A 27403-nucleotide genomic window follows, 5' to 3' on the forward strand; every position below is an offset into this window, starting at 1 on the left:
GAAATGTGTAAAAGTAGCCAAGCTGCAGAATTCTACTGTTGGTTTCTCTAGTTCACGGAATGATCGGGTAGTTCTTGTAACTTTTCCAGCGGTGTCACAATTTTGTGACCGATCGTCCTGCGGTCCGAGGTTCCTAGTATACACCGTCATCGGAGAAGGGCCGACGATACCCGCCTGTTACTTACACAGGAGCTTCCATCCCCAAAAAGACTTGAGGAAGGTATCGCAGTTTCCATGAAGGGCGAATGTAGCTATACTGGGACTACCTACAGATAGCTTATAGTAGTCGGCAGTGAATGCTCTCTCTAGGCCAGCGAGCTAATTATGCTTCGAATTTACCCCATAAAATGGCTGGATCGGGCAGGCAGTTCCGGGTGACCATGTGATTGGCTGGAGGCGCCGAGCGTTATCAGAACCTCGGCGGAATGCACATCAATACGGGGAAAGTACCAGACCCAGTATGAACCTGGTACCTGAACGGCCTCCACCGTATTTATCTACTTTGCCTCCCTTCCTGCTGTCCTCACATTCTCCCCCTTGGATTATTTCCCTTGCTCTTGCCCGTGATTTGGAATTCTTCCTCAAACCATTGTCCTTCTGACCCCGATCATTCATCTCTCACGTTTATTATCTTCCATCTTTCAATCATGGCCGCCCGTCGGTCTATTGTCCGTTCCATCCCCGCTCTCCGCGCCGCATCTCCCCGCACGGCCGTGGCCACCTCCAGATCTGTAGCTGCAGCTTCGGCCTCGCGGCGCCTATCTACTGTTATAATGCCCTCGTCGTCCTCTACATCTTCTCCTGCAACATCTAAGCTCTCCTCATCTTCTCCTGCCACCATGTCAGCAACACGTCGACTCCACGCCACTGCCCAACAGTTCACCCCCGCAACTACCTCCGCGGCTACTACCGCCACCGAGTACCCGACGGACCATAGCCCCATCGCCAACCCCATCGACACCGCTAATTTCCTGGACAACCAGTTTGTTGCTTCCAAGGCTACCACCTGGATCGACCTGCACGATCCTGCCACCAACAATCTCGTTACTCGAGTGCCGCAAAGCACCGATGAGGAACTCCGTGCCGCCGTCGAGTCGGCCGAGAAGGCCTTCCCAGCCTGGCGCGCTACCAGCGTTATTGCCAAGCAGCAGATCATGTTCAAGTTCGTGAGCTTGATCCGTGCCAACTGGGACCGACTTGCTGCATCCATCACCCTCGAGCAGGGCAAGACCTTTGCGGATGCCAAGGGTGATGTTCTCCGCGGCCTTCAAGTCGCCGAAACAGCCTGTGGTATTACCACCCAGCTCACGGGCGAGGTGCTCGAAGTGGCCAAGGATATGGAGACCAGGAGCTACAGAGAGCCCCTAGGTGTGGTTGCTGCCATTTGTCCTTTCAGTAAGTGATCCTGCAGCCATCCTGCAAGCTAGGTGACATTGTCCGACGCTAACCGCACCCCCTCCCCTTCCTCGGCAGACTTCCCCGCAATGATCCCCCTGTGGTGCATCCCCATCGCTACCGTGACGGGCAACTGTCTCATCCTTAAGCCATCTGAGCGGGACCCCGGAGCTGCAATGATCCTGGCCGAGCTGGCCCGGGAAGCAGGCTTCCCTCCCGGCGTCATCAACATTGTCCACGGCTCCGCCAAGACTGTCGACTTCATCCTCGACGAACCTGCCATCAAGGCCATCAGCTTCGTCGGTAGCAACCGCGCCGGAGAGTACATCTACACCCGCGGCTCTGCCAATGGCAAGCGTGTCCAGGCCAACCTGGGCGCCAAGAACCATGCCGCCGTAGTCCCAGACTGCAACAAGAACCAGACCCTGAACGCCCTCGTCGGAGCGGCCTTTGGAGCTGCCGGCCAACGCTGCATGGCTCTAAGCACAGTGGTCATGGTCGGCGAGACCCAGGAATGGCTTCCTGAGATGGCCGAACGGGCCAAGGCACTGCACGTCAACGGAGGCTTCGAAGAAGGCGCCGACCTCGGCCCTGTCATCAGCCCTGAAAGCAAGAAGCGCATCGAGGACCTGATCGCCAGCGCCGAAGAAGAGGGTGCGACCATCCTCCTCGACGGCAGAGGCTACAAGCCAGAGAAGTACCCCAACGGCAATTTTGTAAGCCCCCACCCATCCCCTCTCTATCTAAGTATATCTTTTTTTCGGTTTTTCTAACCAATACAAACCCCACAGGTCGGCCCCACCATCATCACCAACGTAACCCCCGAAATGAAATGCTACAAGGAAGAAATCTTTGGCCCCGTCCTCGTCTGTCTGTCCGTGCCCACGCTAGACGACGCCATCGAGCTCATCAACAAGAACGAGTACGGAAACGGAGCTGCCATCTTCACCCGCTCCGGATCTACTGCCTCCCGCTTCCAGAAGGACATCGAGGCCGGCCAGGTTGGCGTGAATGTGCCCATCCCTGTGCCGTTGCCTATGTTCTCTTTCACCGGTAACAAGAAGAGTATTGCCGGTGGTGGTGCTAACACTTTCTATGGTAAACCCGGGTTGCAGTTCTATACGCAGCAGAAGACGGTGACTAGCTTGTGGAGGAGTGAGGATGCTGTTAGCACTAAGGCTCATACGGTTATGCCTACTCATTCGTGAGGGGGGTTGTTTGTTGGTTGGTTAAAGGGGAATTTTATGATGTTTAGGTTGCATCGGACATGGTCTTTCTTTATTATAAAATACCATTGAGTTTATGATTTCGGGTTTCTGGCTATATTACATCGTTTTAGTCAGTCGCATACTCCAATTTGTCTCTGCGTTCATCTGCTCATACTATCCTCGTGCGGATGTGGTCGATATTCTGACCAAAACGTGGTGTCTGCATGTGATCTAATATGGTCTTCCCCGCTTTGTGACTACCATGCCTGTTTAAATGCTTTACGAAATATCGGGATATTGAAACCTGTTTTCTAGGGAACATAATGATACTTTATTGTGTGGGGCATCCCTAGTCAGAACTAGTGCGGACAGTATGTCCGCAGTCACAGCTTGCAATGGAGCCCCGCCTCTAGGGGTTTAGTGTTAGGGCAGTCACTACCCTGCTGCCATGCATTCTATTAATAAGGTAGGACAGCTCCCGAACAAGAGCATCTCACGTAGGATGCCTCTACTCAGTCCGTGGCTTTACGAAGCTGTAGACCAGCCGGGCCAGCTTGTATTTTGTGCCCTTGACGACAGCAACACGACGAGTGTAATAGCGCTTGCCGTCAATGATCTCGAAACCCCAAACCTATGTATCTTGCATCAGAACATGTCAAAGGACGGAATTCATGAAGAAAAAACGAACCTGTTCGGCAGTCCAGCCGCTGTCCACGTTCTCCACAAAGCTGAGATACCAGAGCCCCTCTCCCTCGCCAAACTCTTCACCGATTTCCTCAACAACAAAGCCCTCGGATGCACTTCCGTCGGCTAGAATCTCCCCTCTAAGGAATTTGTAGACCTGGGGTTCGTCGATCTTGGTCTCGAATTCTGTATAAGGGCGCACCTTTCCGTCCTCGCCCTTAGATCCCCGGAAGAACCGCGACTGACCTTTGAGATGGCCAAAGATGTGGTCGTCGTGCTCTCGAACCTTGTTGTCGCTGATACGTCTCTCAGTTGTACCTTTGATGCCACCAGTGACCGTCTGATCGATATCGATGTGCCATATAGTCGGATCTGCAGCATCGGGATACTCATTGATGGAGAGAGTGACTGTTGCGACACTGAGAGCTTTACGCATGAGCCAGCTCATTCCTTGCTATTCCATCCACGGCAGTATGTAAGCACGAGAGGTATTGCCTTGAGTTGTATACATGATTGACTTGTAGAGCCCAGGGTGGGGTATGAGACTTACCAGCTCGAGAATGGGCTCTGAAGGGTTGGAGAGAGTTTTGTCCTAGGATCAATAATGTCAGTATATATCTTATGAAATCAAAGAAAGGTATCAGTGTACCATTGTCCACTCTCCATTGAGGGTCTTGAGGTTGCTGTCTGCGGGGGCAGCCATGGTGATGGTAGAATGAGGGGTGATAGTGATAAGATACGGAAATCGAAAGTAGGCGGGTCACAGGTAAGAATGGGTGATGGGGTTGATGATCAGGACGACAATTGGTCTGATTGACAGTGGTCGTACGAGAATGAGCTGGGGGAGTGGAAGAGGAACTTAAGTGGACATGGACGGAGCAGCGCTGACAATCCGACTACTTATATGCTGCAGGAGTAACTACTAAATGGGGCTTCATGTGATGGGCTCCTTCCATTTCTATCGCCGGACTGTGACTTCCGCCGAGGCATCTGACACGTGCCACCGCCTATTTCATGTTGATTTGGTGACTGGCATTCTTGAGTAGTACTAGTAGTGCTACTAAGAGTAGCAGAAGGTGCGCAATAGTTCCCCGTGACAGACGTTGCTCTAGTCTGGTCCAGATGGTGTGATGGATCGACCATTCGGTTGCGGACTATTTATTTCCAAGCTGTAAATAATGGCCCGGAGTATTTGCTGACCGACTGGCACATCCCAGTAATTACTACATGTAGTAACCTCCTTCTAGAATAACATCATACTCAGGTTAGCTAGTTGTACCCATAGTATATTACCATCTAAATCAAATCCAGCAACAATGTCTTTGTTCATGACAGGTAAACACACTGAAACACTCATAGTCAGGTACCCGTCTTTTTGAATAGTTTGGTACAACTCCCATCGATTCATGCCTTAGGCCACAAATGATGATGCCCCTTTCACGTGCCCGCCCGCGGAGGAGCCCCAAACCCATTCAGCATCACTTGGAAGTTCCACTTGCTGTGCCTCTGTAAATATACCCTGCCTGTCCTTGTCTCCAGTCGGCCATTATCTTGCCATTAGAAAAGCAATTGGCCATGTCCTTCAATAGGAAGTATGCTGGTCTTCCCGACCTGGTATGTTACGCCCATCATTCATCCCTCCTACCCCATCTCTATCCGCCGACCTACTAACATCGTTTGTTTGGGCCAGGATCTCGCTCCCGATATCTACGAGACCCCCGATCTGACCGACGAAGCATCCACCGTTCCGGTTAGCTACCCCGCCTGACGCCTGAGCTGGCCTTTACCAATGTATCCAACTACTCATCCTTCATTCTACATTCCATAGACTACAACTATCCGCACCGCATCCAATGCAGACGACGATGCCGGCTCCAACTCCGACATCGACCGCCAGGGAATCAACGCAGATGAAGCACGCGCCCACTTCCTAGGAGCCACAGTCGACGCGCGCGATGTCAACTTCTCCGACAGTATCGCGATGAAGCGGAAGGCGTACAAGAACAAGAACCGTCGCCGGCGCAGAAACGAGAACGGTCTAGAAGAGCCCGAAGACATCAGCGACAGCGAAGATGAAAGCCTCGAGAGGAAGCTCGCCCGCCTCCGCAGGGAAGTAGAAGAACTGAAAGACGAGATGGCCGCTCGACAGACCGAAACCGAACCAGAAGCCGCAGAAGGAAAGGAGCCCACGGACGACGGAGTGCTCGAACTAAGCCGCGCCCTGGACAACCTCTATACCTCCCGAACCGACAACACAGGATCACACTCCGCAGCTACACTTCTAGCACAAAAGATCGCAACCAAATCCACATCCCAAACCGCTGCACCCAGCACCCAGAACGCAGATGTCACACAACAACCCGAACCAACAGCCCCCGCATCCTCCGGCGTCCTCGCCCACGCCGCCGCATTCGACGGCCGTCTCGCCCTCATCGAAGCCGCCATGGGCATCTCCAGCTCCTCCAACCCCTTCGTCAGCGACGGAATCTCCGAACCCGCGCTCCAGCCCGTCCTCCCCGCCGTCGACCACCTCACATCCCGCCTCACCACCCTCATGAACATCCTCGTCGGCCCGAACCCCGTCTCCGCCGTACCAACCATGGGCTCCGCACCCCCCTCCACAACAGTCACCACCCCGCATCTCGAGACCCTCTCCACCCGAGTCCGCAAACTCACCGCAGACACAGAAGCCCTTGCCTCCGCGCGCAAACGTGCCGTGGACGCCGCCAAGGCAGCTCAGAACGCGCGCATCGCATCCGCCGCCATTGAGCCCTCAGACATGTCCGTCTCTTCGTCCTCCGCTACGGAGGTCGATCCGGCTGCTACCCAGCGCGATGAACAAGCCACTAAGATCCAGGCCCTCTACGCTACTCTCCCCACGATCCAATCCCTCCATCCCATCCTCCCCAGCGTGCTAGAGCGTCTCCGCTCCCTGCGCGCTATCCACGCTGGTGCAGCGCAGGCCTCCGAGTCACTTGATACCCTGGAGAAGCGACAGGCAGACATGGCAAGAGAGATCGAGCAGTGGCGCGAGGGTCTGCAGGTAGTCGAGGAAAAGATGGGACAGGGCGAAGCAGCAATGAAGAGCAATATCGAGCTTGTGGAACCTTGGGTCCGGGATTTGGAGGCTAGATTGGATCGTTTGGAGGGGCAGGGCGCATGATTGGAGAAGTGTTGTGAAATAGTATGAACATATAACCACTAAATTTCTTGTAACTGTAGCTGGTCGATAGTAGTACTGGGAACTCATATACCATCTTTTTTTTCAGCGGACTACAATTACCATTACCGAACATTGACACGCTATAGTGTATAGAGAAAGGGAAACCAACAAAGACACACTGGCACGGGTAGTAAGTCTCTACTAAGCCTACGACGAATGATATGTTTTATCACGATGATATATGGTATTATTATATACTAGTACTAAGTTAGTAATAGCATTTCATAATTTCATATAGGGTTTGGAAAGTACGTGAAATCTGCTTCAGCCATTGGTAATTGCTAGATACACGCAATGGGGATGCTTGATAGTTGTAACTATAAGCAAAGCGGGATCTCGACGAAATAGGACTCCATGACACTATGAGAGTAATCTAGTTCCTAGCGCTTGCGTATACTCGTTGTATAACTGTACCCAGGTCGCGCTTTTTTGGGGATAGTATAACATAGTCACTGTTTTCATATTAGTACCTATAGAAGATGGGAATTTACTCGGTAGTAAAATACTATATGGAAGCAAATATCGAACTATACTAGGATATAATCACATTACCGGAATTCCCAATCCCCCTGGGGATCCCATTTCGCTTTCAAGCAATTTAACCACTCCACAACCGGGACTTCTCGGCCCCCAACCAGATACCCATCATCTGCAACAGTAGCGTCCATAAGGACTCTGCGCCGAAATGCGCGAACATGGGCCTTAGCATCCCAGGGTGGGATCCGCACATAATCATGCTCGATGTGGCAGAGAGGTAGTTTGAGCGCCCCGTGTTGGAAGCGCTGGAAACACGACTCACATAGTTGAAAATTATAGCAAGCCTTGCATGAATACATGTTCGTGCTTGTCTCTAGGAAGCAGTCACACCCGTCACATGTATAATCACTGCTAGCGTCATGGAGCGCCTTCTCATATCTTTCCATGGATTCAAATAGCGCCCCATAGGAAGTCATTTTGGCTGCGTCATCATCACTCCAGAGGGTCTCGTTCATCAACTTGCGTTGGCTTTGCCACAAGAATTCCACAAGTTCTATGACCTTGTACCATACATTGGTCGGTTCGTTGCAGACTTCTTGGAAGTACTCCCTGAGCTCGGCAGCTTCCGGTGTTGTAGTTTTCTCATCAGACTGTAGCCACTCTTTCAAAATTTCGGCGTCTAAGACACGACGAGCTATAAGCGAATAGGCATGAAGGGCATTGACTCGGTCACCCGTATGAAGGAATATTGAAAACAGAAGGCAAAAACCGTCCATGTCATTACCAGTTGTGTCATCAGATAGTAAGCCAAATGCCTCTCTGATGTTTGCCTGGAAGAGCGCTTCGGCATCCGGTTGTTTTCCACGCCGGATCAAGTCTGCCGCCAAGTATGTCTTCGCAGCAGACATGCCATGAACAATACCCCTTTGGTTCTGGTATACTTCCTCCAATTTCCGAGAATATGTTTCAGCGTTATCAGGGTCTTTCAATGTCTGTGTGAAGTAATGACAGCCCAGCTGCTGCCCAACTTTGTCCAGTAGAATTGCACCAGCAGACTGGTGCTTGAGCCTCTTCATAATGAGCTCAGCGCATTCTGTCCACGCTATGACCGCCTGATCAGCATGAGAAGGGGTTTCGGAATAGTATGCGAGTGCGATCCCTTTATGCCAAAGTAAGGTGGCCCACGTTTTGACCTGATCCTGTGTCTTGGCATTTTCGATTGCTATCTGCATGTTTTCCAGTAGTGAAGCGAAGTTATCGGCAGAGGAGGAGCATATAGAGCTAATGATGCACGGCAGATTCATCACCTGAGTGTCATCATAGTCATTATCTTCGAAGGCCATCTTAATCACTAGACCCAGATGTCCCATGGGCCCTGAAGCCGTTCTGAGCTTTAGTGTTTCGAGAACCAGGTCGCTCAGCTCCTCTCCGCAGTTGCGAGACCACAAACTCTTGAATAGTGCATATCTGGCGTTGATATTGCTGGCGCTCAGCCCCAGGGCTTGCTTGAGGTATTGCAAAGCTTCGTCCTCGTCCCCGGCCAGTGACGCTAGACGAACCAACACTTTCCCATGTCGTTCCCGATCAATATCCCCCATCCGCTCTAGTAGCTTACTGGTCTTAAAATATGAAGTCGGAAATGTCAGCTGCCTTTCAATCACGGAAGCAATAACACCTTTGGAAAGACTTACCTCCTGATATTTCTTGAAAGCTTTCTTGTAACTATTGGCATACTCATATGTTTCGGCTAGCCGTTGGACCCAAACATCTTGTTCGCGCATGCGGCTTGGTCCCAGTACCCTCTCGCACCATTTCTCAGCCTTTGTAACGTAATCATCTTTGATGCTATCGTCGGATCTGAAACTATGGTCATCCCCTTCGGAGCTAAAGTCTGAATTTTGGCTTGTATAATCGATTTCTGCATCCTACTACAAGTCAGCTCAAGGCTGGAATCATCTCAAAAGAGAAAAGTCATCACACACCATATTGAGAAAAGCCCTGAGCCATTCAAAGGACGCCGTGGTGGAACTGGGTGATCGGTCCTGGAGCCATTTGTGACCAGCCAACCTCGCTAGTGACTCAAAGAGCTTCTGGTTCCGTTTCGGGTTATTCCAAACCTCTCTGATCTTGTCCCAAATGATCGGATGTTTGATTGCAGCGTCGTCCGACAGCCATTTCCAGAATGAGTCTATGGTATCTGAGGACGTGTGCCATCTTGTCTGTTGCAGAACATCCCAATGTCTTTCAAGGCTTATTGGACTTAGAAATAGTTCTTGGACATTTTCACCTATGGTTCGTCGATCGGTATCCTTGAGTTGTTCAAGCTGAGAGGGTTCCTGCAGGACTGCTAAATGAGCCGGAAGCTCTCTCAATAGAATTCCCCCAATTGGCCTCGAAAGAGGATCAGGTGCTTTTCTGAGAAATTCGAAGGTGCGTTTCACGATTACCAAATGCGCGTTCAGTTCCGTGACTCGAATGCGATGAATCGAAGGCTTCGCCATGTCCATCTGGTAGGCATCAAAGTTAAACCGATTCATCAATGAATGATTGGCCAGATCCCAGAAGAACCGCTGGGCTACTTCGATGCTTGTGTTTTGGAGGGATATTGTAGCCGAAATGGCTGATTGCTGGTCCTTGTTCTGATCCAGGATTACCCATTGCCTCATCTCGTCGCGAAGTCGAACTCCATCATCTCTCTCCTCCAAGATCAAAGAAAACCTATCCCGTATTTTCTTTCGTAGAGAACTTAACGGCGGTGAATTCGAGCGAATGAACTTTTGTTCCCACTATCGATTAGCCCAATTTCTGATTTCCTCAGGCAACAACAGCTCTAGGTTGTTGTTTGGGTTGTTCGAAAGGCTCTGGAGAAAGATACATACCAACAAGGCTTCGAGTTGGTCAATGTCGAGAAGCACATCCTTGGACATGCTGAATTCGCACCAAATAATCAACTCATTCAGTTCCGCAATCTCCTTCCAGTCAAGTATTCTTTCGAGATCTTGCAGCTCAGATTTGGCAAGGTCCGACCCTCCCCGGCTCAACGCATTGAGAAAGCGAATGAGTTCATCTCTGCTATCTGATTGAACCAGATTCTCAATCCTGTCAAGCCATTTCTGCACTTTGTGGAAGCTACCACGGGCGTTCTTCGTTACTGCCTCGCATATCGACTTTCTAAGGTCAGCAAAGTCCAGAAAGTCTTCCTGCAACAAGTCTTTCTTTTCCAAGAACTTTGCAGTGTAATCAGCAATTACTCTTTGATTGTAGCATTCCATCTCCTCAGATTGCAGACAATCTTTCTGCTTTGAGTACGCGCGCAATAGTTTCCTTGACCCCGTGACACAGATGCGCAAGGAGTTCCTTTTAGAGGGAATTTGGTTGGTGATGAGATGATTCATGAAATCCTTACACTCCTGCTCGGCCAGGTTATCCAGGCCATCCAGAATGAGATAACAGATCATCTTATCTGGAGCCTGCCAAATGTTCAGGGAGTCCAGTAGGCCCTTATAGCCAGTCCCCTTGGCCCTTCCTTCCTCGGTATTCAGAAAGTGCAACAAGCGCCGTCGGTAGTCTGGATTTTGCTCTGCCAATTGTAGTCCTGTGGCTTTGACACAGTCCTCCAGCGGTTGCTGGTGGTATTTGCGACTTTTTGGCATCGAGGGAAAGGAATAATAGGCGGCGAACATTTCTTTCTCCTTGACGTCCAGAAAGATTGAGGCTGACAAGACACTCTTTCCTGTTCCTGCTTCCCCAGTGACCACAAGCAATGGTGGTACACCTTCATCCTTGTTGAGCGCCCAGTTCATATAAGACGTCGACTCGAGGAACTGGCATGTTTTGTCTTTCGCCATGCGAAGGGTCTCCGTATACACACGATGACCCATCAATACCCCATCCTCCGAAGTTATACGCAAATCTTTATTGATTCTACTCAGATCATCCTGGCGGGCGACTTCATCAGAGCGCTTGCTGACGTACTCGGAAATTCCATCGATTTTACCATCCACGATGTCGATCTTGTCGCTCGAATTTAGGATTTCCTTCATCATGATCATCTGCTGAACATGTTCTTTCTGCTCGGAAAGGGCTTTGAGCTTATCGAGACCTTCTCTGATGGGATTCTGATTCGACAAAATCCATTTTCCTTCTTTGAAGTATTGGTAAGCCTTGCCCTTCTCGAGAAGCTTCACACACTGAGCACAGAGCGTTATAAAGGCCATCATGACATTGCAAACCGAGCTCATCAGGACCGGATCAATGGCAGTACCCATGTCATCGTATACCCTTAATTCAGTGAAGCGTGGCTCAACTTCGTTGATGACAGCCCGGATGGACTCATGGATGCCATGAACCTTTGATGGGATTTCCAGGATATACGACAAAGCACTAACACAAGCGCTTGCAGGTGAGAATGCCTACACTATCACCTTAGCTTCATGAATGCGCAGATATGAACCCCCCCCCTCCCCGAGGGAATATCTTGATGCTTTTCTTTTCTTTTCCCTTCTTCCTTGCTTTCCAATGAGATACTTGCCACATCGGTAGCAGTCTTTATGGGTCCTGTCCATGCCTGAACAACAGACACGATCGTAAGAAACCTTTGCCTCGTTGCTCTGGACGCATCGTCCTCTCCTTTTTCACCCGATAAGATTCTCGCCTTGAGTTCTTCAAAGCTTCGAGGGTCTTCAAATCTTCTGGACTCAAGCCTTCTTTTGGTGATCTTCTCAAATTGAGCACAGGTTTCTTTCAACAGTCGTTGAACTGATTTAAGTCTCTCTTTGGCGTCTTGCCTTGACTCGATCTCCATCTTGGCGGCAGTCCTGTAGAACTCTTCTCTTCCTTTTCTCAATTTTCGAGGGTTTTGCTATTCAGGATTGGAAACCACGTTTCTTGAATATTGAAATATTGAGTTTAGTTATGTTTTGGTCTGTTGGACTTGGGGACGTATGAGTGATATTTATCACTCACTTATGTTTGCTTTTTCTCAGCTCTTCCCTAACCCCACCCAAGGCTGCAGGTGGGGTTAAAGCGAAGCTAAAGCTGTACATGCCATGACTCGTTGATTCCCCTTCTTCTTCGTCTTCTTTTGTATTCTTTTCTCTTCACGGCCCAGTCAAACACACAAATTACTAGTCTCTGTCTCTGTGAGTTTCTGTTCCCAGTTCGACGTGGATATGATATCCATCTATCACTGCAGTTGCTTTTTTGCACTCGGGCTAGAACGAGAGGGAATAGATAGGTAGGGCAATAATCGCGTTTTCGCAAAGCCAAGATGGCGAGCTGAGAGAGTGGACCCAACAGATGCAAGCAACTGTCAGCTGTAAGCTCTGTTCGGGGCGCTATGCCAGATCATCCTACTACTACAACTCCAAAACTCCAACAAGGGTATCTCTGTATATCCTTACGAAACCTAAATAATCTATCAAATTATACTTCCACCCCCTTCCTCAAAATCCTAATTTTCGGCTCCATCCTCACCTCAGCCCGCCACCCCTTCGTAATCACATCCCTCACAAATCTCCTCGCCTTCTCGAACAGCCTCACCCCTTCATCCCCCAACACATATGCTACCACCTTCTCCTCCACAGCCCCGACGGCCTCATCACCCGGCCGAACGATCCTTAGTCCTGCGAAGCCATCAACTGTGTCGACGACTTCCCAGGATCCGAGGACCTTCTCCGACTCTTCACTTGGTTCGACGAGGACGTAGTCGAACTGTGACCAGAAGGTCGGGGATGATTTGGTGGTTTCGTCCTCGGTCTTGTCGTAGTGCCAAGTAGGTGTGGTTGACTCTGAAGGAGAGGAGGGGTGTTGAAGGAAGCGAGTGACGCCTGTTTGGCAGGCGAGGTTGCCTAGGTAGACGGAAATGGTGTTGGGGGACGAGTTGGTAGTGGTGTTCTCGGCATAAGCGTGGAGGGTATTCAAGGCGTGAGCACCGGGGTAGTTCGCTGACGAGGCGGGGAGGAGTACAAAAGTAGAGAGGAGGAAGGAGGCGAAGGTGGATGTGAGCATAACTAAGGAGAGAAGACGGTAGAGGAGGGATTTAGTCCGATGGGTCCAGATGTATGATGCGCCGAGGGAGGCGGCGGCAGTGAGCGCGGGGATGGTGTAGATGATGAAGCGCCATTCTTTGTGGGGTTGGGCGCTGTAGATGGCGAGGAAGAACAGGGAAGGAATGAGAGTGTTGGCTGCGAGGCCGCGGGTGGAGGGTTGATAGAGAGCGAAGGGGATGCCCACGATGTAGGTGAGAGGGTTGAGGAGGAGACGCGGAACGGCGTTGGTGAAGTAGAAGTGCCAGGGGTGGGTGCCCCAGGCGGAGGCTTGACCGGAGATGACGTTGAATTTGAAGGCTGCGAGTTCAGGCCAGAGGGGGAATTGTTGCCAGAAGAAGGAGTCCACGAGGACGGTGGAGGTGAGGCCGACAAGCAGGCCGAGGATGCCGGCGGGGATGATCTCGCGCTGGATGGTGATGCGACGGGTCGCGAAGAGAAAGAGGGTGTTGGTTGCGAGGAAGATGGCCAGTTCGGAGCGGAAGATGATGCCGGCGACGGTTATGAGGTAGAGGGAGAGGCGGGCCCGCTTCTTGTATACTGTCGGGCTCACGGGCTCTGGGAGGACATATCGTAGGGCCAGGGTGGTGAGGCCAAATGCGAACATGTTCGATAGGGTCCGCGATGCGTAGTAGAAGATGTGGAACTGGCTGGCTTGGAAAAGTAGATACCAGATTGCGGTGGTCTTGCCCGCAGTGCGGCGCAAACCAGAAGCAAATGCCAGTAATGAGGCAGCATTGAAGAGACCCAGAATGGCGCGTGCTAGAAATAGATCACCATCATTAGCGCTGTTGCTCAAGCAATTTAGAAAGAAGCACATACCAAGGAATTGTCTGTCAATGTTGGCCTTCAACCAGATAAATGGTTGCGACAGGCCGGACAGCATCACGGCGCCAACGAACGTCCTAGGGACGGCGCCAGGGAAGGCAAAGTGATCATATTCAGCGCGCAGCGTCTCGGAGACATTGCGAGTTGGGATTCCCGAGGACAGTATATCATGAATAGCCTGGATGTGGAACGACTCTTCTACCTTAGTGTAGGGAGCTGCGGCGAGATGGAGGAGAACAAGGGCCGGGATTGCGGCGAGGAGCAGCAGGAACACTAGAGAGTAGATCAGTATACTGTGCAATGCTGAGAACTATAGTTGACAACCTACCGACATCTCTCCCCATGATGACACCATAGATAACTTTTCTCAGTATGTCTAGAATACTCCTAACAAGAAGACAAGAAAGAGGAGTATATCCAAAAGGACAACAACATCCCAGCGGGTAAAATTACGTATGCCGCGATACTGCCGCCGCGGCTTCTCCGCCTCTCCTCCGCCATCTCCATCCAGTATCTCCGTTTCACCACCATCATTCGAGAACCACATCAATCTTGACGTCCTCTCCTCTCCCCCCCACCGCCCAAGATGTTCTTCTTCGGTCTTGGGAAGCTCGTTTACGGTGCGCACATTCTATTCCACCCCCTTAACCCCCGAATTTATCCCACAGGAGACAACAAAACAAGTAACTAACCCAATCGCATAATCACAGTCATCATCCTCCTCATCAACTCCCTCGCTGTCCTCTCCGAAGACCGCTTCCTAGCCAGAAGTACGCCATCCCCCACTCACCTGCCACAAAATTGAATGAATGAATGAGTAACTCATGGAATGATGAAAAACAGTCGGATGGGGCCGCACACAAAACGACCCAGCTTTCGGCGCAACCTACGATACCACCAGCGTCAAAGCGAAGACCATTAATCTGATTGCGAGTGTGAGGACTGTTATGCGAAGTATGTCAACGAATCCCCATATTTCGCTATTGCATACCTACTAGTTATGCGATGTGTGGGAAACAATGGAAAGAAGAGAGACACAAAGCTAACGAGCTGCGGGTAATTGTTTTAGTACCGCTTATTGTGATCAATACGATAATTATTGTGTACGAGCTTATTCTGGGTTAGAGCTGGAATTGAAAGCTGAACTGGGGATAATATGGTTGAGGAATGGGGAGTTGTGATATAAATGCATACATATATGAACCCTACTGCTGCTGCTGGGATTCTTGCTCTGGTCTTGGGGGCTTTAAAGAGATGTGTCTATATTCCAACCCTTGCCTTCTTCTTCTTTCTTATTGTTGTGTTTATTGTATGATTGAAAATGGATTGAATGGATTGAACAGAACAGGGATGAGTGTTGTCCTACTGTAATCATATGGAGATGTGCAAATGCTGGGATCCTAATGCTTAGGGTGAGAGGCACGTATGTCTACTCTGTGCTCGAGTCGGAGGTGGGTACTAGCTGGTATGATAATGGACACCTCTGTTTCAATGTCGATAGTTTCGTTACTATCTAATGCGTGTACTCGCATCGGTCTATATACCACGCAATGTTGATACATATGGTCTATCCCACGAGCCCGAAGGATGAAATGCTCACCATGACCAGACAAGATGTGACAAGTCCAGATCTCGACTTCACTCTCTTCCTACACAAAGAATCGCGCTCCCTATTTCGCTCCTGGCATCGACAAAAGATGCCCTTCGCATTTCTGAATCCCATTGCGAACCCCATTTCTCCATAACCCATTTTTGAATGGTAGTAAAATCGACAACGTGTGATAACTTGTAGCATCCAAAACCCGAAAAACATCATTCGCCGAACGCCTCACTTGCCCAGCTGTGTGACCCAGGCACGGGTATCACATGATCAAATAGCAGTCAAAGAAGATATATAGCAATAACAAGTGAAGCAATGGTTGGCTAAAACAACATGCAGAAGCAAAGTTCGAAGACATCACAATGCAGGCAAGAGCCCAATAGTGAGTAAAAAAGTAAGACAGGGACCGGACCCATTTCAAACCTTGCATCCACTGGCAACAATCTCGCACCCTGAGCAATATCGCCATATGAAGGAGCCGGTAGTGAAGAGAAGTGTGATGATACATCAAGAAAGTATGTACGAAAAGTCCACGTATGTTATGTGCAAAAGACGAACAAAGATGCATGCTTGGTGCAATCGGTGAAATGCGGGCCTTATGAAAGGATGCTGAACGACTTCTTCCGGATGCTGAAACTCCGCCATTTCCCATGCCCTGCCCGGTCGCCCTTGGGGCTCTTGAGAGCGTCTGGCTCGTCATCTTGGCCCAGGGGCTTATGAACGATGTGCGACTCCTTTGGTGGGGAGGTCTTCCGCGGTGAGAGCGGCTGGACGGGCTCCAATGGCGGCTGGCGTGGTGTTAGAGGCTCGGCACTAGGAACTGACGGCAGGCCAGACGACGACGAAGCACGGCTTTCTTTGTCTTTGGCCAAGCGCTGACTGAAACTCTTGCTGCCCCGTTTCAACCGGCTAAGACCGTTGCTGGTTTTCTTTGGATCGCCGTCCTTCCCGTTCTCCGTAGGATTGCGTCGATCCTCATCTGCTTTCGATGCTTTGCTGGCCTCCAGGGCAGCCTTTAGTTCAGCTTCCTCGCGTCGCTGATTTTCCTTAACCCTCGCTTCTTGTTCTTTCCGGCGCTGCTTTTCCAACTCCTTTTCAGCTGCTTTGCGCTCCTTTTCTTCTTTAGCTCGCTCCTTCTTGGATTGAATGTCACTCTTCTTAGGGCTCAAAGGCCGGTTGACAGTTTCAGGAATTGGCGGAACCGGAGGTGGAGTTGCTACCGCGGGACTTGACGGCTCAATGTCTGGACCGGTATATTCTGTATGTGTGGGTAGCTGAGGTGCGGTGGGGGCTCGTCGGAGGCCCGTGTGTCGTTGGGGCTCGTCTGGCACAGGGATCTGCGAGGCACTATGAACATGTGCCAATCCCGAGGGGTGGGGGAAGCCGTTCGGTTTCACAGCAGCTTCATTCGCATCAGCCGCACTGGCATTCATGTTCTCCATCTCTTGCTCCTTCAAAACAGCCTCCAATGTAGTCTCCTGGTAGAATAGGACGTAGGCACATGCCAAGCCAGGCTTATCACCAAAGAAGTTGCGCACGTAGTTCTTGTCAACAGGCTCCACCATTTCGTCATCAAAGAGCAGCCATCCGCGATCCTGCGTCTTGATGATAGACACATAATGCCCGTGGTAAGGACCGCCCCCAATGTGGACCACCACGGCGTATAACTCGTATAGGCGATCGGGATCCTCCGCATCGTCTGTTGTGTTAAAAAGACGAAGATGGTAAGGGTACACGACCCGATGAAAGAGCTTCTGCAGTCGCTGGAGATCCTCGGTATATTTGAATCGCTTGAGGTGCAGGGCCAGAATTCGCGGGAGGCGCTTGATTTTCATCCTTTTCTCGGCCTCCTGGAGCCCACCGCAGTTATCGCAGTGAAACTTGTTTCGCTCGCAGAGCATCTCTTCTGCTGAGAATTTCCTCAGACATGAAGTGACCGACGAGTGCTGCTCCAGATCTACCGACAAATCTAGGAAAATCTCATCGCGCTGGGAAACATTCTCGCACGTCAAGCACTGTGTCTCTGATGTCAAGGTTCCCTCGAACAGCTCGTGCACCCATCGCGTTGTGTTGGGAGTTTTAGAGCCCGAACTGATCGACTGCCGGGAGGAGTCGGTGGTGTCGGCTGGCGGTAAGCTCGGTATAGGTTGCTTCATGGCTTCTGCTTCTACATTGGCGACTACTTCGTTCAGCACAAGGTTCAGGAATTCGTGAGCATCTTGATGCATCGCCGACCGAAACATTTCGTTCTCACGGCGAAGAACGTCGAGGAAATGCTGTGGTCGTACGATACCTATCCTGGACTGGCTCGCAACGACCGATTCGAATATATCTTTGAGTGATGTGAAGAGCGATTCTGACATTCCATAGCTGCCTGCATTGTTTTTCGTTTCTAACAGCGGCAGCGACTGCAGGGCGATTTTCTTTTTGTACTCAGAAGAGTCTTTATCTTCGGGTTTCGGTGGCTGAGCGGGAGGTGCGCCGGGTCGCTGAGCGTTGGCAAGTCTTTGTTTCTCCGCTTGTGCCTCAGCTTCCTGGTTCGCGGCGAAGTTTTGATAGCGAAGGTTCTTCGCCAACGCAGCCTCTAGGGTTTCTATCGGCGTTCGTGTCGGATAGTTGAGCACGGCTTCGCGAAAGGGTACTGAATAATAGAGACACTGCAAGATTGAGTTACAGTAACTGCGCAAACGGGGGATTAGTGACATGACTCTGGGACGGTGTTCCTCCCCTCTACTGAATGGTTGAGATCGATTGACCACTCACCAAGTATTTCCGTACTGTAAAACACAAGCCACTGTTAGAAACTCTGCCAAACCGGTGTATAGGGTGCAAGAATGGCCAACTCACGTTCTCCATGCCGAAAAACTTGTCGCTACCGTCTTGTCGAACAGAATCCGAACCCATTTCCTGCAGCATCTTCTCCAGCGGGGTCATCGGAAGCGCCAGGGGTTCTTTCTTCGCGGGAGTCGCCCCGACCGAAGGAGTGGAAGATCCCTGAAAACGATGCAGTCAGCATCATGGTAGTTGTGGCGAATGGTAATGGAGACGCGACAGGTTGGCTCTCCAGCAATCTAATGGGCGTGCTGCATGTCCTTTCACGGTTTTCCCAAGGATTGCCAACATAACCAGGCATTTGATATGCCCCAAAGATGTAGGAGGCCAGAGCATGTTCAGAGGCAAAAGAAGCGCGACCAAGCCAGCAAACCGGGGGCACTTACCACATCTCTCCGGAAACTCCTCAGAAAAGACCCCATGTTTATCGCAAAGTCTTAAAGACCTTAGTATTCAACTTCATCTGGTAGCTTTCGCGGGACACAGTAGCCGACACCGGAACCGAAGGAGAGTGAATGTGAAGCGTTATATCGGCGCGCAGGCGAGCCAGCCGGTATGCGACGGCAGGAACCAGTAAGCGAAGTCGAGTAGAGATAGGAGGGTTTGTGAGAGCAACGGTCGGCGATATGATGGGGTTTTGACACAACGGAGTGACAGCGACAAAGAATTAAAAGAAGAGAGTCTAGATGCTCGGCATAGGGTTTCCTAAATCCGCGGATCCGACGAGCGTTTGAGAAAGGGCTTGAGGGGGGGAGATGTGGATGAGTGAACCAGGAATGGGGCGGAACGTGAACGGGCGGCGGAAATCGAAGGTGGAGAACGCTGCGGTCGGAGGGAGAAAGGCACAGGCGAATTGAAAGCAACGGTGGTCGAAGGGATGTGTAAGAAGACGAGCAGGCAGAATGCAAGGTCAGACAAGGAGAGGAAGAAGGTGAACAAGAGAAGAAAGAGATAGAATAAGTGAGAGACAGAGGCAGAGGGAGAGAGAGAGAGAGAGAGAGGAGAGGCGGGAGTAGGGGAACGACGTTGTTGGTAGCCGGATTATTCCCCAAGTCAGGAACCTCGAGCCATACACAGTACACTGTTTGATACACCAGATACTTTGCAGTGGATACTAAATACAGCCTTTCACATCTGCCTGGGTAATATTACATGGGGGTTCTCCCGTAATGACGGGCGGGTGCGCGGGCCCGAGCGGTTGGGGGGGCAAACCCGATTTGACTTTTGGAGATGAACGTTTCGAAGGAGGGGGAAGCTGGCTTTGACGGGTGCTACTGTGACAGATTGGGTAGAGGCAGAGACTTTGAACCATCGTTTGGACGGGAGCATATTCCCATAGTCATCCGAGTCTAGATGTTTGGCTTTCTCCTCCCCCGCAAATTGTGTGGTGACTGCAAGAAGAAACACCCGGCCGTCTTCTCGATCTCACACCAACTCCGGTAAACCTCAGTCATACTAGGTTTCTTTACCCAAAAAACACTCCTCAGTATTTTACAGCGGTTTTCAGAATTTAACTCCTCCCACGCATCTTCCCAAAAAAGACATCCGATGAACCAGCCCCATTCTGTGTTTCCCCCTCACTATGACTAGAACCTTTACCACTTTCTCTCATCTTGATCCTAGCGAGTTGAAGTGGCCCCCCTATAGCTGGCTCAGCTCTTTACACTACGTCACAGTTTCCATATATTAAAGTTCCTCCACAAACATACCCTTCTACGCCGCGTGCAATTTAATACTTGCACCAGGAGAGGAGGGGGTGACATTTGAGGCCAGATCCACTGGCTCTGAAATATACCCGGTGGTTCTCCCTCCGCCATAAACTCCGCCAGTTACTCTTTAAATCCGAAGGACAAGTGACCTACAGATTCAAATTTGGCATGCTAAGAATTCGTCTATTCTTGTCTCCCCCTAGTTAAGCCTGTAGGACGAACACAAGAGAAGATAAGCCGTGCAGAGGATTGATGTGGAAGACAGACAGAGAAAGCTTGCGCAGAACAAGTGGCCATCGGGTAATATGGAAGGTACGAGTCGTGAGGTGCGGTTGCGTCGATGTCGAAAACCATCGCTCTGATTTGTTGCCAGCCCATTGGCATGGCTTAGCCTTTCCACGAGCCTTCTGCGGTCGGTACTACCTGAAACGCACATAGGTTGCGTTGAGATGCGTGGGGTGGCTATGCTTCCACTGCAGGCATGGAAACCCAACTGAGCAGGATACCCTGCGTTAGCAATAGCCGTGACTAGTGTTGGTTATAGATAGATAGATAGATAGAGGGAGGAGATGCTGGAATCAACCAGCATCTCACAGCTATCTCAGCAGTCTATTTATCGAGCGGTCATGGACGCGGGATAAACTGCGTGATTTTAGCAACCAGTCCGGCCTGGCGGCGTTCTTGGCGGTGGCTTCATGTTGGCAAGTTATCGCAGCGCCTTTGTTGTCCGGGGTATTTGCTTTTCCCAAGGGGGCGGGGAGGTACCAGGGGCACTTGCGATGGGGGTCAGGAGACCCCTCGAGCATTCCGATCCAGTTCTTATTCTATATTAACTTTGCCATTTCCAGTTGTAGTACCATGCAATCGTCATCTGCGTTCTTGAACTACAACGTTGTACCTTTCTTCCCCCCTCTTTCTGGGGTACGGTCGGGGCCATACCATTATTAGATAAGATCAGTACCACCTAGTAAGCGGTTACGATGTTAGTGTACACAAAGCGAACATGGATAGGTACGATGTCATACATACCGTATCACGCTACACCAGAACCACGTGGAAACTCAAGGATCAGAAGGGTGCCCTCTGACCAATCGCATAATTTGATCCGCCCCACATACCCCATCCACCCCAGCATTTGAGATACTAGCGTCATACAGACCGAAGGCGTTGTACGGAGCGGATGTAATTGTGCCTTACACAGTACACACAAACACACCCCATAAGGAGCAGGGTTTGGTTTTCCATTCCGTTCCAGTGACACTCGTGTCGGTTTCCGATTCTGTCAAGGAACAACAGCTGCCACTTGCATCCGTGGTAAAGTTAAATCGGATCGAGTTCGGCACTGAAACCATAATTTATACGCGTGCATAAAAAACATAACGCAGCCTGCCCTTGCAAATTCAACCATGAAAACTGCGAAAGTTATGAAGACCAACGATTTACGGCGTAACCGATAGCATCCGCTCTGTGTCCGTTCAGCCCGATAAAGCGCCATGATAACTACTAACTAGGTAACATCATAACCCGGGTTTAGCTTATTAAACTGCCAATTGATAAGCACCATGGATCTGGGTTTCAAGCCTGCGACAAATCAATGGCCTTTGGGGAAGATCCTTGAGAACAGGCAATAACGTCATTGGGTGGACATGGGGGCACTAGGGCCTGCACTAAAAGCTGCGGGCGTCTAAATGGAACCTTCCACCGCGCTCGGTCTACTCCGGAGTCTAGTCCGAAGTAAGAGTAGGTTTTGCTACTGCTACTGAGATGGAGGTGTGCAGTGCACTCAGTGTGCCTGGTCAAACCGGAAAAAAAACATAATACTTACAGACATCAGGTGTGCAAATTACAAAGTGTAACATCACCCCATGTGCCGGTCTGCCTCACATCAAGCCACCGTTTTCCCCGCCAATAAGCGCCCCTGTCCATGTGGGTTGGTACTATCCATGTGCTTGAATTTACCACGGGGGCAGATCTTGGAATAGGTAGGACCATAACGGGTGGTCAGGGATTCTGGCTGGAATGGCGAGTAGAAAACCAGTTTGGGAGGCTGGGGCTTAGAAGTGGGACAGGTTGGGGTGTAGTACTAAGTAGTAGTGAGTAGGAGTGGTGACTGCGGCTTTGTACTCGGGTTCACTTGGCTCTTTCGCCCTCGGTCGGATGGCGGAATGGGACCGAATCCGAATCTGAGTAAGAAGGCACTCCAATGACAGGGAGTTAGTTCTGCCGTACTACTACGTTGTATAACCGTGTAAGACAGGAAACTTGTCGCATGCCCCATTCGGTGATCTACTGAGCCGGATGGACATTCCTCTAAGGTGTCCCTTTAGTGATGATTTCTAATTTACTGCGAAGTATGTCCTGCTATACTTGTAACTATTAATACTTCCTTGGCAGGAGAATGCCACGACTCGGCCAGTTTGTTTCTGGGTTAGCATCAGTTTGTGATTGACTCTTATACCGAACAGTGCATGAGATGACGCCTTTTACAATATCTACCACCAGATTTAGGCGTTGTCATAAGCCTGAGGCCATCAGTAAACCTCTTGCCGCTTGCAGCCTCGATCTCGCATCGTTCGTAGCCACGAGGTTCTCGATGTGGACCAGGAATGTGTAGATCTAGCCAGCATTCCAGCTGCGATGTGACTGACTTGTTATGATCCCTGCTACATCGCCTGGGGGCGGAAAGCAAGTCGTAGCGCTGGGCGTGATGGCTGGTGATCTATCATAGCATAGCAAGAAACCAACTCTATGAACCAAAAAATGGCTGAAAGAAATGCATATATTCTAGGGTCATGATGCTGGTAGACAAAAAAGATCAAAAATCAAAAAGAGATATGCGACACCTCTGGGACTCGAACCCAGGCGGGCGAACCCACAGGCTAAACAGCTAGTACGATAAGGTAGTAGCAGGCCTGCGCCTTAAACCACTCGGCCAAAGTGTCAATTTGATAAGAGGAAGGACCTCTATACTCATACATGATTTACTTCCCACATGCACTGTCTGACTCACAAATCTTCAACCACCGATTCGCCGACTTCGACTTTACCTCCAAACATCTTTTGCTCCTGAATTTAAGGCTGCCCGTCTATAACGCCGGTTCGCGCGGGAGAGTCCGACATCAATTCTTTGAATGCACCCCTCACTCCAACCACGCATTCTCCGCTCCGCCCGACGAGCCCTGACGGAGTATCCCCGGGCCCCAGCGAGCAGTTGCAGACGCAGCACCAGCACCAGCACCAACAGGAGCGGTAGTAGCCTTCAGCAGCCCCAAACCAGAGAGCGGCCAAACATCCGGCAGGCGATCGAAGCCCCCACCATCCCCCACCACCGCCACTACCACATCTCCCTCTCCCACTCGACTTTTCCCTCCTCTTCCCCCTCCATTCCCCTCCCCCATCCCTCTCGTTCGCTCTCCACCATGCCCAAAGAAAAGGAATCCAAGCTCTCCTTCAACCTCAAGACCCCCAAGGGTACGAAGGACTGGTCCGGCTCCGACGCCCTTCTCCGCGACCGCATCTTCTCCACCATCGCCGACGTCTTCAAGCGCCATGGCGGTACTGCCCTCGACACCCCCGTCTTTGAGCTGCGCGAGATTCTCGCCGGTAAGTATGGCGAGGACTCCAAGCTCATCTACGACCTCCAGGACCAGGGTGGAGAAATCTGCTCCCTCCGCTACGATCTTACCGTCCCCTTCGCCCGCTGGCTCGCCATGAACCCGGACGTCCGCAGCATGAAGCGCTACCACATTGCCAAGGTGTACCGTCGCGATCAGCCCGCCGTGAGCAAGGGTCGCATGCGCGAGTTCTACCAGTGCGATTTCGATATCGCCGGTACCTTCGACCCCATGGTCCCCGATGCCGAGATCCTGCGCATCGTCACCGAGGTCTTCGAGGAGCTGGGCTGGAACGGTCGTTATAACATCAAGATCAACCACCGGAAGATCCTCGACGGTGTCTTCCAGGTCTGCGGCGTGCCCGAGGAGAAGATCCGTCCGATCTCCAGTGCCGTCGACAAGCTGGACAAGATGCCCTGGGCGGATGTGCGCAAGGAAATGGTCGAGGAGAAGGGTCTGGACGGCGCCGTGGCCGATAAGATCGAGACATACGTGATGCACAAGGGCGGTCGCGAACTCCTTGAGAACCTCCTCAAGGATGAGGGCCTGACGGCCAACGAGTCCGCCAAGGCCGGTCTCGAAGATATGGGTCTGCTCATGGACTACCTTGAGGCATTCGGCGTGCTGGACAAGATTTCCTTCGACATGAGTCTGGCCCGTGGTCTCGATTACTACACCGGTGTTATCTACGAGGTTGTCACCGAGGGCTCCGCCCCCGCCGTGGCGTCCTCCGCACCGGAGGCCCAGGCCGTGCAGAAGTCCGGCAAGAAGAGCAAGTCCAAGGGCGGCAACTCGGAAGACGATGACCGCTCCAACGACCCGACCCTGGGTGTCGGCAGTGTCGCCGCGGGAGGTCGCTACGACAACCTGGTGGGCATGTTCCTGCCCAAGGCGCAGATTCCCTGCGTGGGTGTGTCCTTCGGTGTGGACCGTATCTTCTCCATCACCAAGGCCCGTCTCGAGCGTGAGAAGAGCGCCGAGGCCCTCCGCAGCAGCGAGGTCGACGCCTACGTCATGGCCTTTGGTGGTAAGGGCTTCACTGGTATGCTGAAGGAGCGGATGAGCGTGTGCCAGACTCTCTGGAACTCTGGCGTCAAGGTAAGCCTCCCCCCACATACCCTCTCCCTCCCTTCCTGAACGTATATACTAATAATCATCTACAGGCCGAATTCTCTTACAAGGTCAAGCCCAAGCTCCCCCAACAATTCAAGGCCGCCGAACAAGCCGGCGTCCCCTTCGCCGTCATCCTGGGCGAGGACGAACTCGCGGCCGGCAAGGTCCGCGTCAAGGAAATGGGTCTGGAGGACGGACACCCCGAGAAGGAAGGTGTTCTGGTCGATCTGACTGCTCTGCCGGCGGAGGTCAAGGCCCGGGTGGCTAAGAAGCGGGGAGAGAGTGTCGAGGGTGTTGCACAGCAGTTGGGTGAGATGAAGGTTGATGCATAGAGATGGAAAACCATATACAGGGCTTAGATGGGTTTCAACTTGTTTGTGCTAAGAGCGTGCGTTCAACTCTAAAAAAGTATAAGGGTGGGAAGGAAAAGAAAAAATTTTGACGAAGATGTTCTAAAATACAATACCCGGGGTTTATTTTCATTTTTATCTCTCTCGCTTTCCATTTGTTGCTTTTGTCTTGGTGTGGTATAGATAGAATAGCAGTCGAATTGGAGCGAGATTGTTCTTTACTATTATATATACCTTTTTGGTAAATTCGTGGGCCTATTAGTGCTTCATTTTCTTACAGTATTTTACCATCATGTAATCTAAGGTAGTAAGTAGTCTGGAGTCTAGAATTGATATGATATACTGCACACATGTAGTCATATCATACACCTGAACAAATGATTGATGTACTGCTAAAGAAAAATAATAATAATATACATACCCCTCCCTACCTTATTATAAAACACATAGGTTCAGATTTACGACCCCTCAGCCCCCTTCATCAACAACCCCTTAACAAACGGCACCCGATCAATCACATCCAGTCCCAGACTGCGCGCCCACGCTACAGGACCATTACCCGGGACATTGTACAACTTATGCAGGACATCACAAGCACCGCCGATCTTCGCATTCGTGCCGTACCGATCCCATGCGTACCGCTCAAGGGTGAGCAAATCACCCACGTCCATACCATGGTGCACGGCGTACTCAATCGTCTGCGCCAGGGACGCCACGTCGCCCAGACCCAGGTTCAAGCCCTGACCGGCGAGCGGGTGGATGACGTGCGCGGCATCGCCGACGAGAGCCACGCGGGGAGAGACGTAGGTGGAGGCGTGGCGGAAGCGGAGGGGGAAGGAGGCCACGCTGCCTTCCTGGACGCCTGTGACCATGGGTGGGAGGTGGGAGGGCTGCGGGGTGTGTTGGAGGCGCCAGGTGAGTTCGTCTTCGTAGGGGTTCTCGGTTGTAGTAGAGGAGGGTCGTTCCATGCGCAGCATGTATTGGAGGTCGGTCATGGAGAGGCGGAAGGCGGCGTTGACCATAGAGATGAAGGCCTTCGGGGAGAGGGATTTGAGGTAGGCGGCGTTTTCGACGGTCGTGGACCAGACGAGCGTTGCGTTGTTGTTGGGGAGGGGGAGTAGGGCGATGGGTCCGCCTAGGGAGGGGAGGAAGCGCTGGTAGGCGGTTCTCATTCCGAGAGGGAACGGAGCCGGGTCTAGGTCGGCGAGGGAGAGGCTCGCGACGATGCCGTGTCGGTTGTAGTCCCATCCGTCTGTGGCGATGTCGGCGAAGCGGCGGACAGGACTGTTGATGCCGTCTGCGCCGACGAGGAGGCGCGCGGCGATGCGGGTGGGCGGTTGGGTGGTGGTGGTGTTGGTGGGTGTGATGGAGAGGACGGGCCAGGCGGAGAGATCGGGGCCGTCGGGGGTATCGGTGCCATTGGTGATGGAGGAGACGGTGCTGTTGGAGAATAGGGAGAGGTTGTCATCTCCGGAGGCTGCGATGCGGGAGAGGAGGGCGCGAACGAGGTTGGAGTTCTCGGTCATGGTCGCGACGGTGCGGAGGTCTTCGAACGGAGAGGTCTCCATGGACCAGTCGAAGGAGATGCGCGAGCCGGTTTCGCCATCCCAAACTTGCATCTCCTGGTAGGGCTGAGCGCGGGATGTGTCAAGGTGATCCCAAGCGCCGATCTTCTTCAGGAACGAGACGGAGGAGGGAGTCAGGCTGCTAACGCGGTTGGAGTAGTTCTGCGCATCGAGGGACCACGAGCGAGCTTTGTTCAGGTCTTGAGTTTCGACCAGGGCGACTTTCAGCTTTGAGGTGGTGGGATTAGCCCCTAGAGAAGTCAGTTAGAGACACCAATTGAATGTATACAGCGCATTGGAGCAGCATACGAAGTGCAGCCAGCAGGCCTAGACCGGCAGGACCACCGCCGACGCAGACGACATCGTAGATCTCGGGTGCCGTAGCGTTGGAGGGCGAGTGGGAGGCATATCTCCTGCGGGCAGGAAGACGGCCCAATTGACAAGACGGGCAAACGTAGGGACGGAGAGCCGTCCGAGAGAGAGGACGCATGATGAGAGATGGGGTAGTGAACAGCGGGGAAGAGAGAGCGAGAGGCCGGAAGTGGAAGGGAAAGTGAAGCCATCACCAGATACTAAAGCAAACAGAGCAAACATCATTCCGCATCCATCAACTACCATCATCAAGTGTAAGTCATCTTTCAACCCCCAAGCAACTACTCATTCTCGCCCCCAAATACTAACTTTCCTCCTGCATAATAATCAATCCAAGAAATACATATCTCAGCATACCATCAAATTTCCACAAAATGCAACATGCC

At 51.6% G+C, this 27403-nt stretch overlaps 10 protein-coding genes across 10 annotated transcripts; 4 read left to right on the forward strand and 6 right to left on the reverse strand.

The window, feature by feature from the left end:
* Positions 1 to 647: 647 nt before the first annotated feature.
* AKAW2_20894S (CoA-acylating methylmalonate-semialdehyde dehydrogenase) lies at positions 648 to 2603 on the forward strand (the record flags this gene model as incomplete). The annotated part of the gene is made up of 3 exons (XM_041685659.1): positions 648 to 1395; positions 1474 to 2111; positions 2187 to 2603. The coding sequence occupies 3 exons, from the start codon at positions 648 to 650 to the stop codon at positions 2601 to 2603; spliced, it is 1803 nt and encodes a 600-aa protein (XP_041539720.1).
* A 508-nt stretch (positions 2604 to 3111) lies between these two features.
* Positions 3112 to 3990, reverse strand: AKAW2_20895A (uncharacterized protein; the record flags this gene model as incomplete). Its single annotated transcript, XM_041685660.1, has 4 exons — positions 3112 to 3234; positions 3292 to 3741; positions 3838 to 3879; positions 3937 to 3990. The coding sequence occupies 4 exons, from the start codon at positions 3988 to 3990 to the stop codon at positions 3112 to 3114; spliced, it is 669 nt and encodes a 222-aa protein (XP_041539721.1).
* An 872-nt stretch (positions 3991 to 4862) lies between these two features.
* On the forward strand, positions 4863 to 6450 carry AKAW2_20896S (dynactin subunit 2; the record flags this gene model as incomplete). Its single annotated transcript, XM_041685661.1, has 3 exons — positions 4863 to 4901; positions 4978 to 5037; positions 5116 to 6450. The coding sequence occupies 3 exons, from the start codon at positions 4863 to 4865 to the stop codon at positions 6448 to 6450; spliced, it is 1434 nt and encodes a 477-aa protein (XP_041539722.1).
* Positions 6451 to 7058: 608 nt separating this feature from the next.
* Positions 7059 to 11255, reverse strand: AKAW2_20897A (uncharacterized protein; the record flags this gene model as incomplete). The annotated part of the gene is made up of 4 exons (XM_041685662.1): positions 7059 to 8606; positions 8679 to 8912; positions 8970 to 9761; positions 9867 to 11255. The coding sequence occupies 4 exons, from the start codon at positions 11253 to 11255 to the stop codon at positions 7059 to 7061; spliced, it is 3963 nt and encodes a 1320-aa protein (XP_041539723.1).
* A 152-nt stretch (positions 11256 to 11407) lies between these two features.
* AKAW2_20898A (uncharacterized protein) lies at positions 11408 to 11791 on the reverse strand (the record flags this gene model as incomplete). Its single annotated transcript, XM_041685663.1, has 1 exon — positions 11408 to 11791. One exon carries the CDS (start codon positions 11789 to 11791, stop codon positions 11408 to 11410), a length of 384 nt encoding a protein of 127 aa, XP_041539724.1.
* A 620-nt stretch (positions 11792 to 12411) lies between these two features.
* ALG12 (dolichyl-P-Man:Man(7)GlcNAc(2)-PP-dolichol alpha-1,6-mannosyltransferase) lies at positions 12412 to 14206 on the reverse strand (the record flags this gene model as incomplete). The annotated part of the gene is made up of 3 exons (XM_041685664.1): positions 12412 to 13796; positions 13857 to 14135; positions 14191 to 14206. The coding sequence occupies 3 exons, from the start codon at positions 14204 to 14206 to the stop codon at positions 12412 to 12414; spliced, it is 1680 nt and encodes a 559-aa protein (XP_041539725.1).
* Positions 14207 to 14448: 242 nt separating this feature from the next.
* AKAW2_20900S (YOS1 family protein) lies at positions 14449 to 14987 on the forward strand (the record flags this gene model as incomplete). Its single annotated transcript, XM_041685665.1, has 4 exons — positions 14449 to 14482; positions 14573 to 14632; positions 14706 to 14816; positions 14932 to 14987. 4 exons carry the CDS (start codon positions 14449 to 14451, stop codon positions 14985 to 14987), a joined length of 261 nt encoding a protein of 86 aa, XP_041539726.1.
* A 1071-nt stretch (positions 14988 to 16058) lies between these two features.
* creB (ubiquitin C-terminal hydrolase CreB) lies at positions 16059 to 18716 on the reverse strand (the record flags this gene model as incomplete). Its single annotated transcript, XM_041685666.1, has 4 exons — positions 16059 to 18141; positions 18226 to 18239; positions 18310 to 18456; positions 18681 to 18716. The coding sequence occupies 4 exons, from the start codon at positions 18714 to 18716 to the stop codon at positions 16059 to 16061; spliced, it is 2280 nt and encodes a 759-aa protein (XP_041539727.1).
* A 4418-nt stretch (positions 18717 to 23134) lies between these two features.
* On the forward strand, positions 23135 to 25062 carry HTS1 (histidine--tRNA ligase; the record flags this gene model as incomplete). Its single annotated transcript, XM_041685667.1, has 2 exons — positions 23135 to 24715; positions 24781 to 25062. 2 exons carry the CDS (start codon positions 23135 to 23137, stop codon positions 25060 to 25062), a joined length of 1863 nt encoding a protein of 620 aa, XP_041539728.1.
* A 476-nt stretch (positions 25063 to 25538) lies between these two features.
* COQ6 (putative ubiquinone biosynthesis monooxgenase (Coq6)) lies at positions 25539 to 27135 on the reverse strand (the record flags this gene model as incomplete). Its single annotated transcript, XM_041685668.1, has 2 exons — positions 25539 to 26896; positions 26955 to 27135. 2 exons carry the CDS (start codon positions 27133 to 27135, stop codon positions 25539 to 25541), a joined length of 1539 nt encoding a protein of 512 aa, XP_041539729.1.
* Positions 27136 to 27403: the final 268 nt, after the last annotated feature.

This window comes from Aspergillus luchuensis, chromosome 2 (genome assembly GCF_016861625.1).
Source record: "Aspergillus luchuensis IFO 4308 DNA, chromosome 2, nearly complete sequence".
In the NCBI taxonomy this organism is placed as follows: Eukaryota; Fungi; Ascomycota; class Eurotiomycetes; order Eurotiales; family Aspergillaceae; genus Aspergillus; species Aspergillus luchuensis.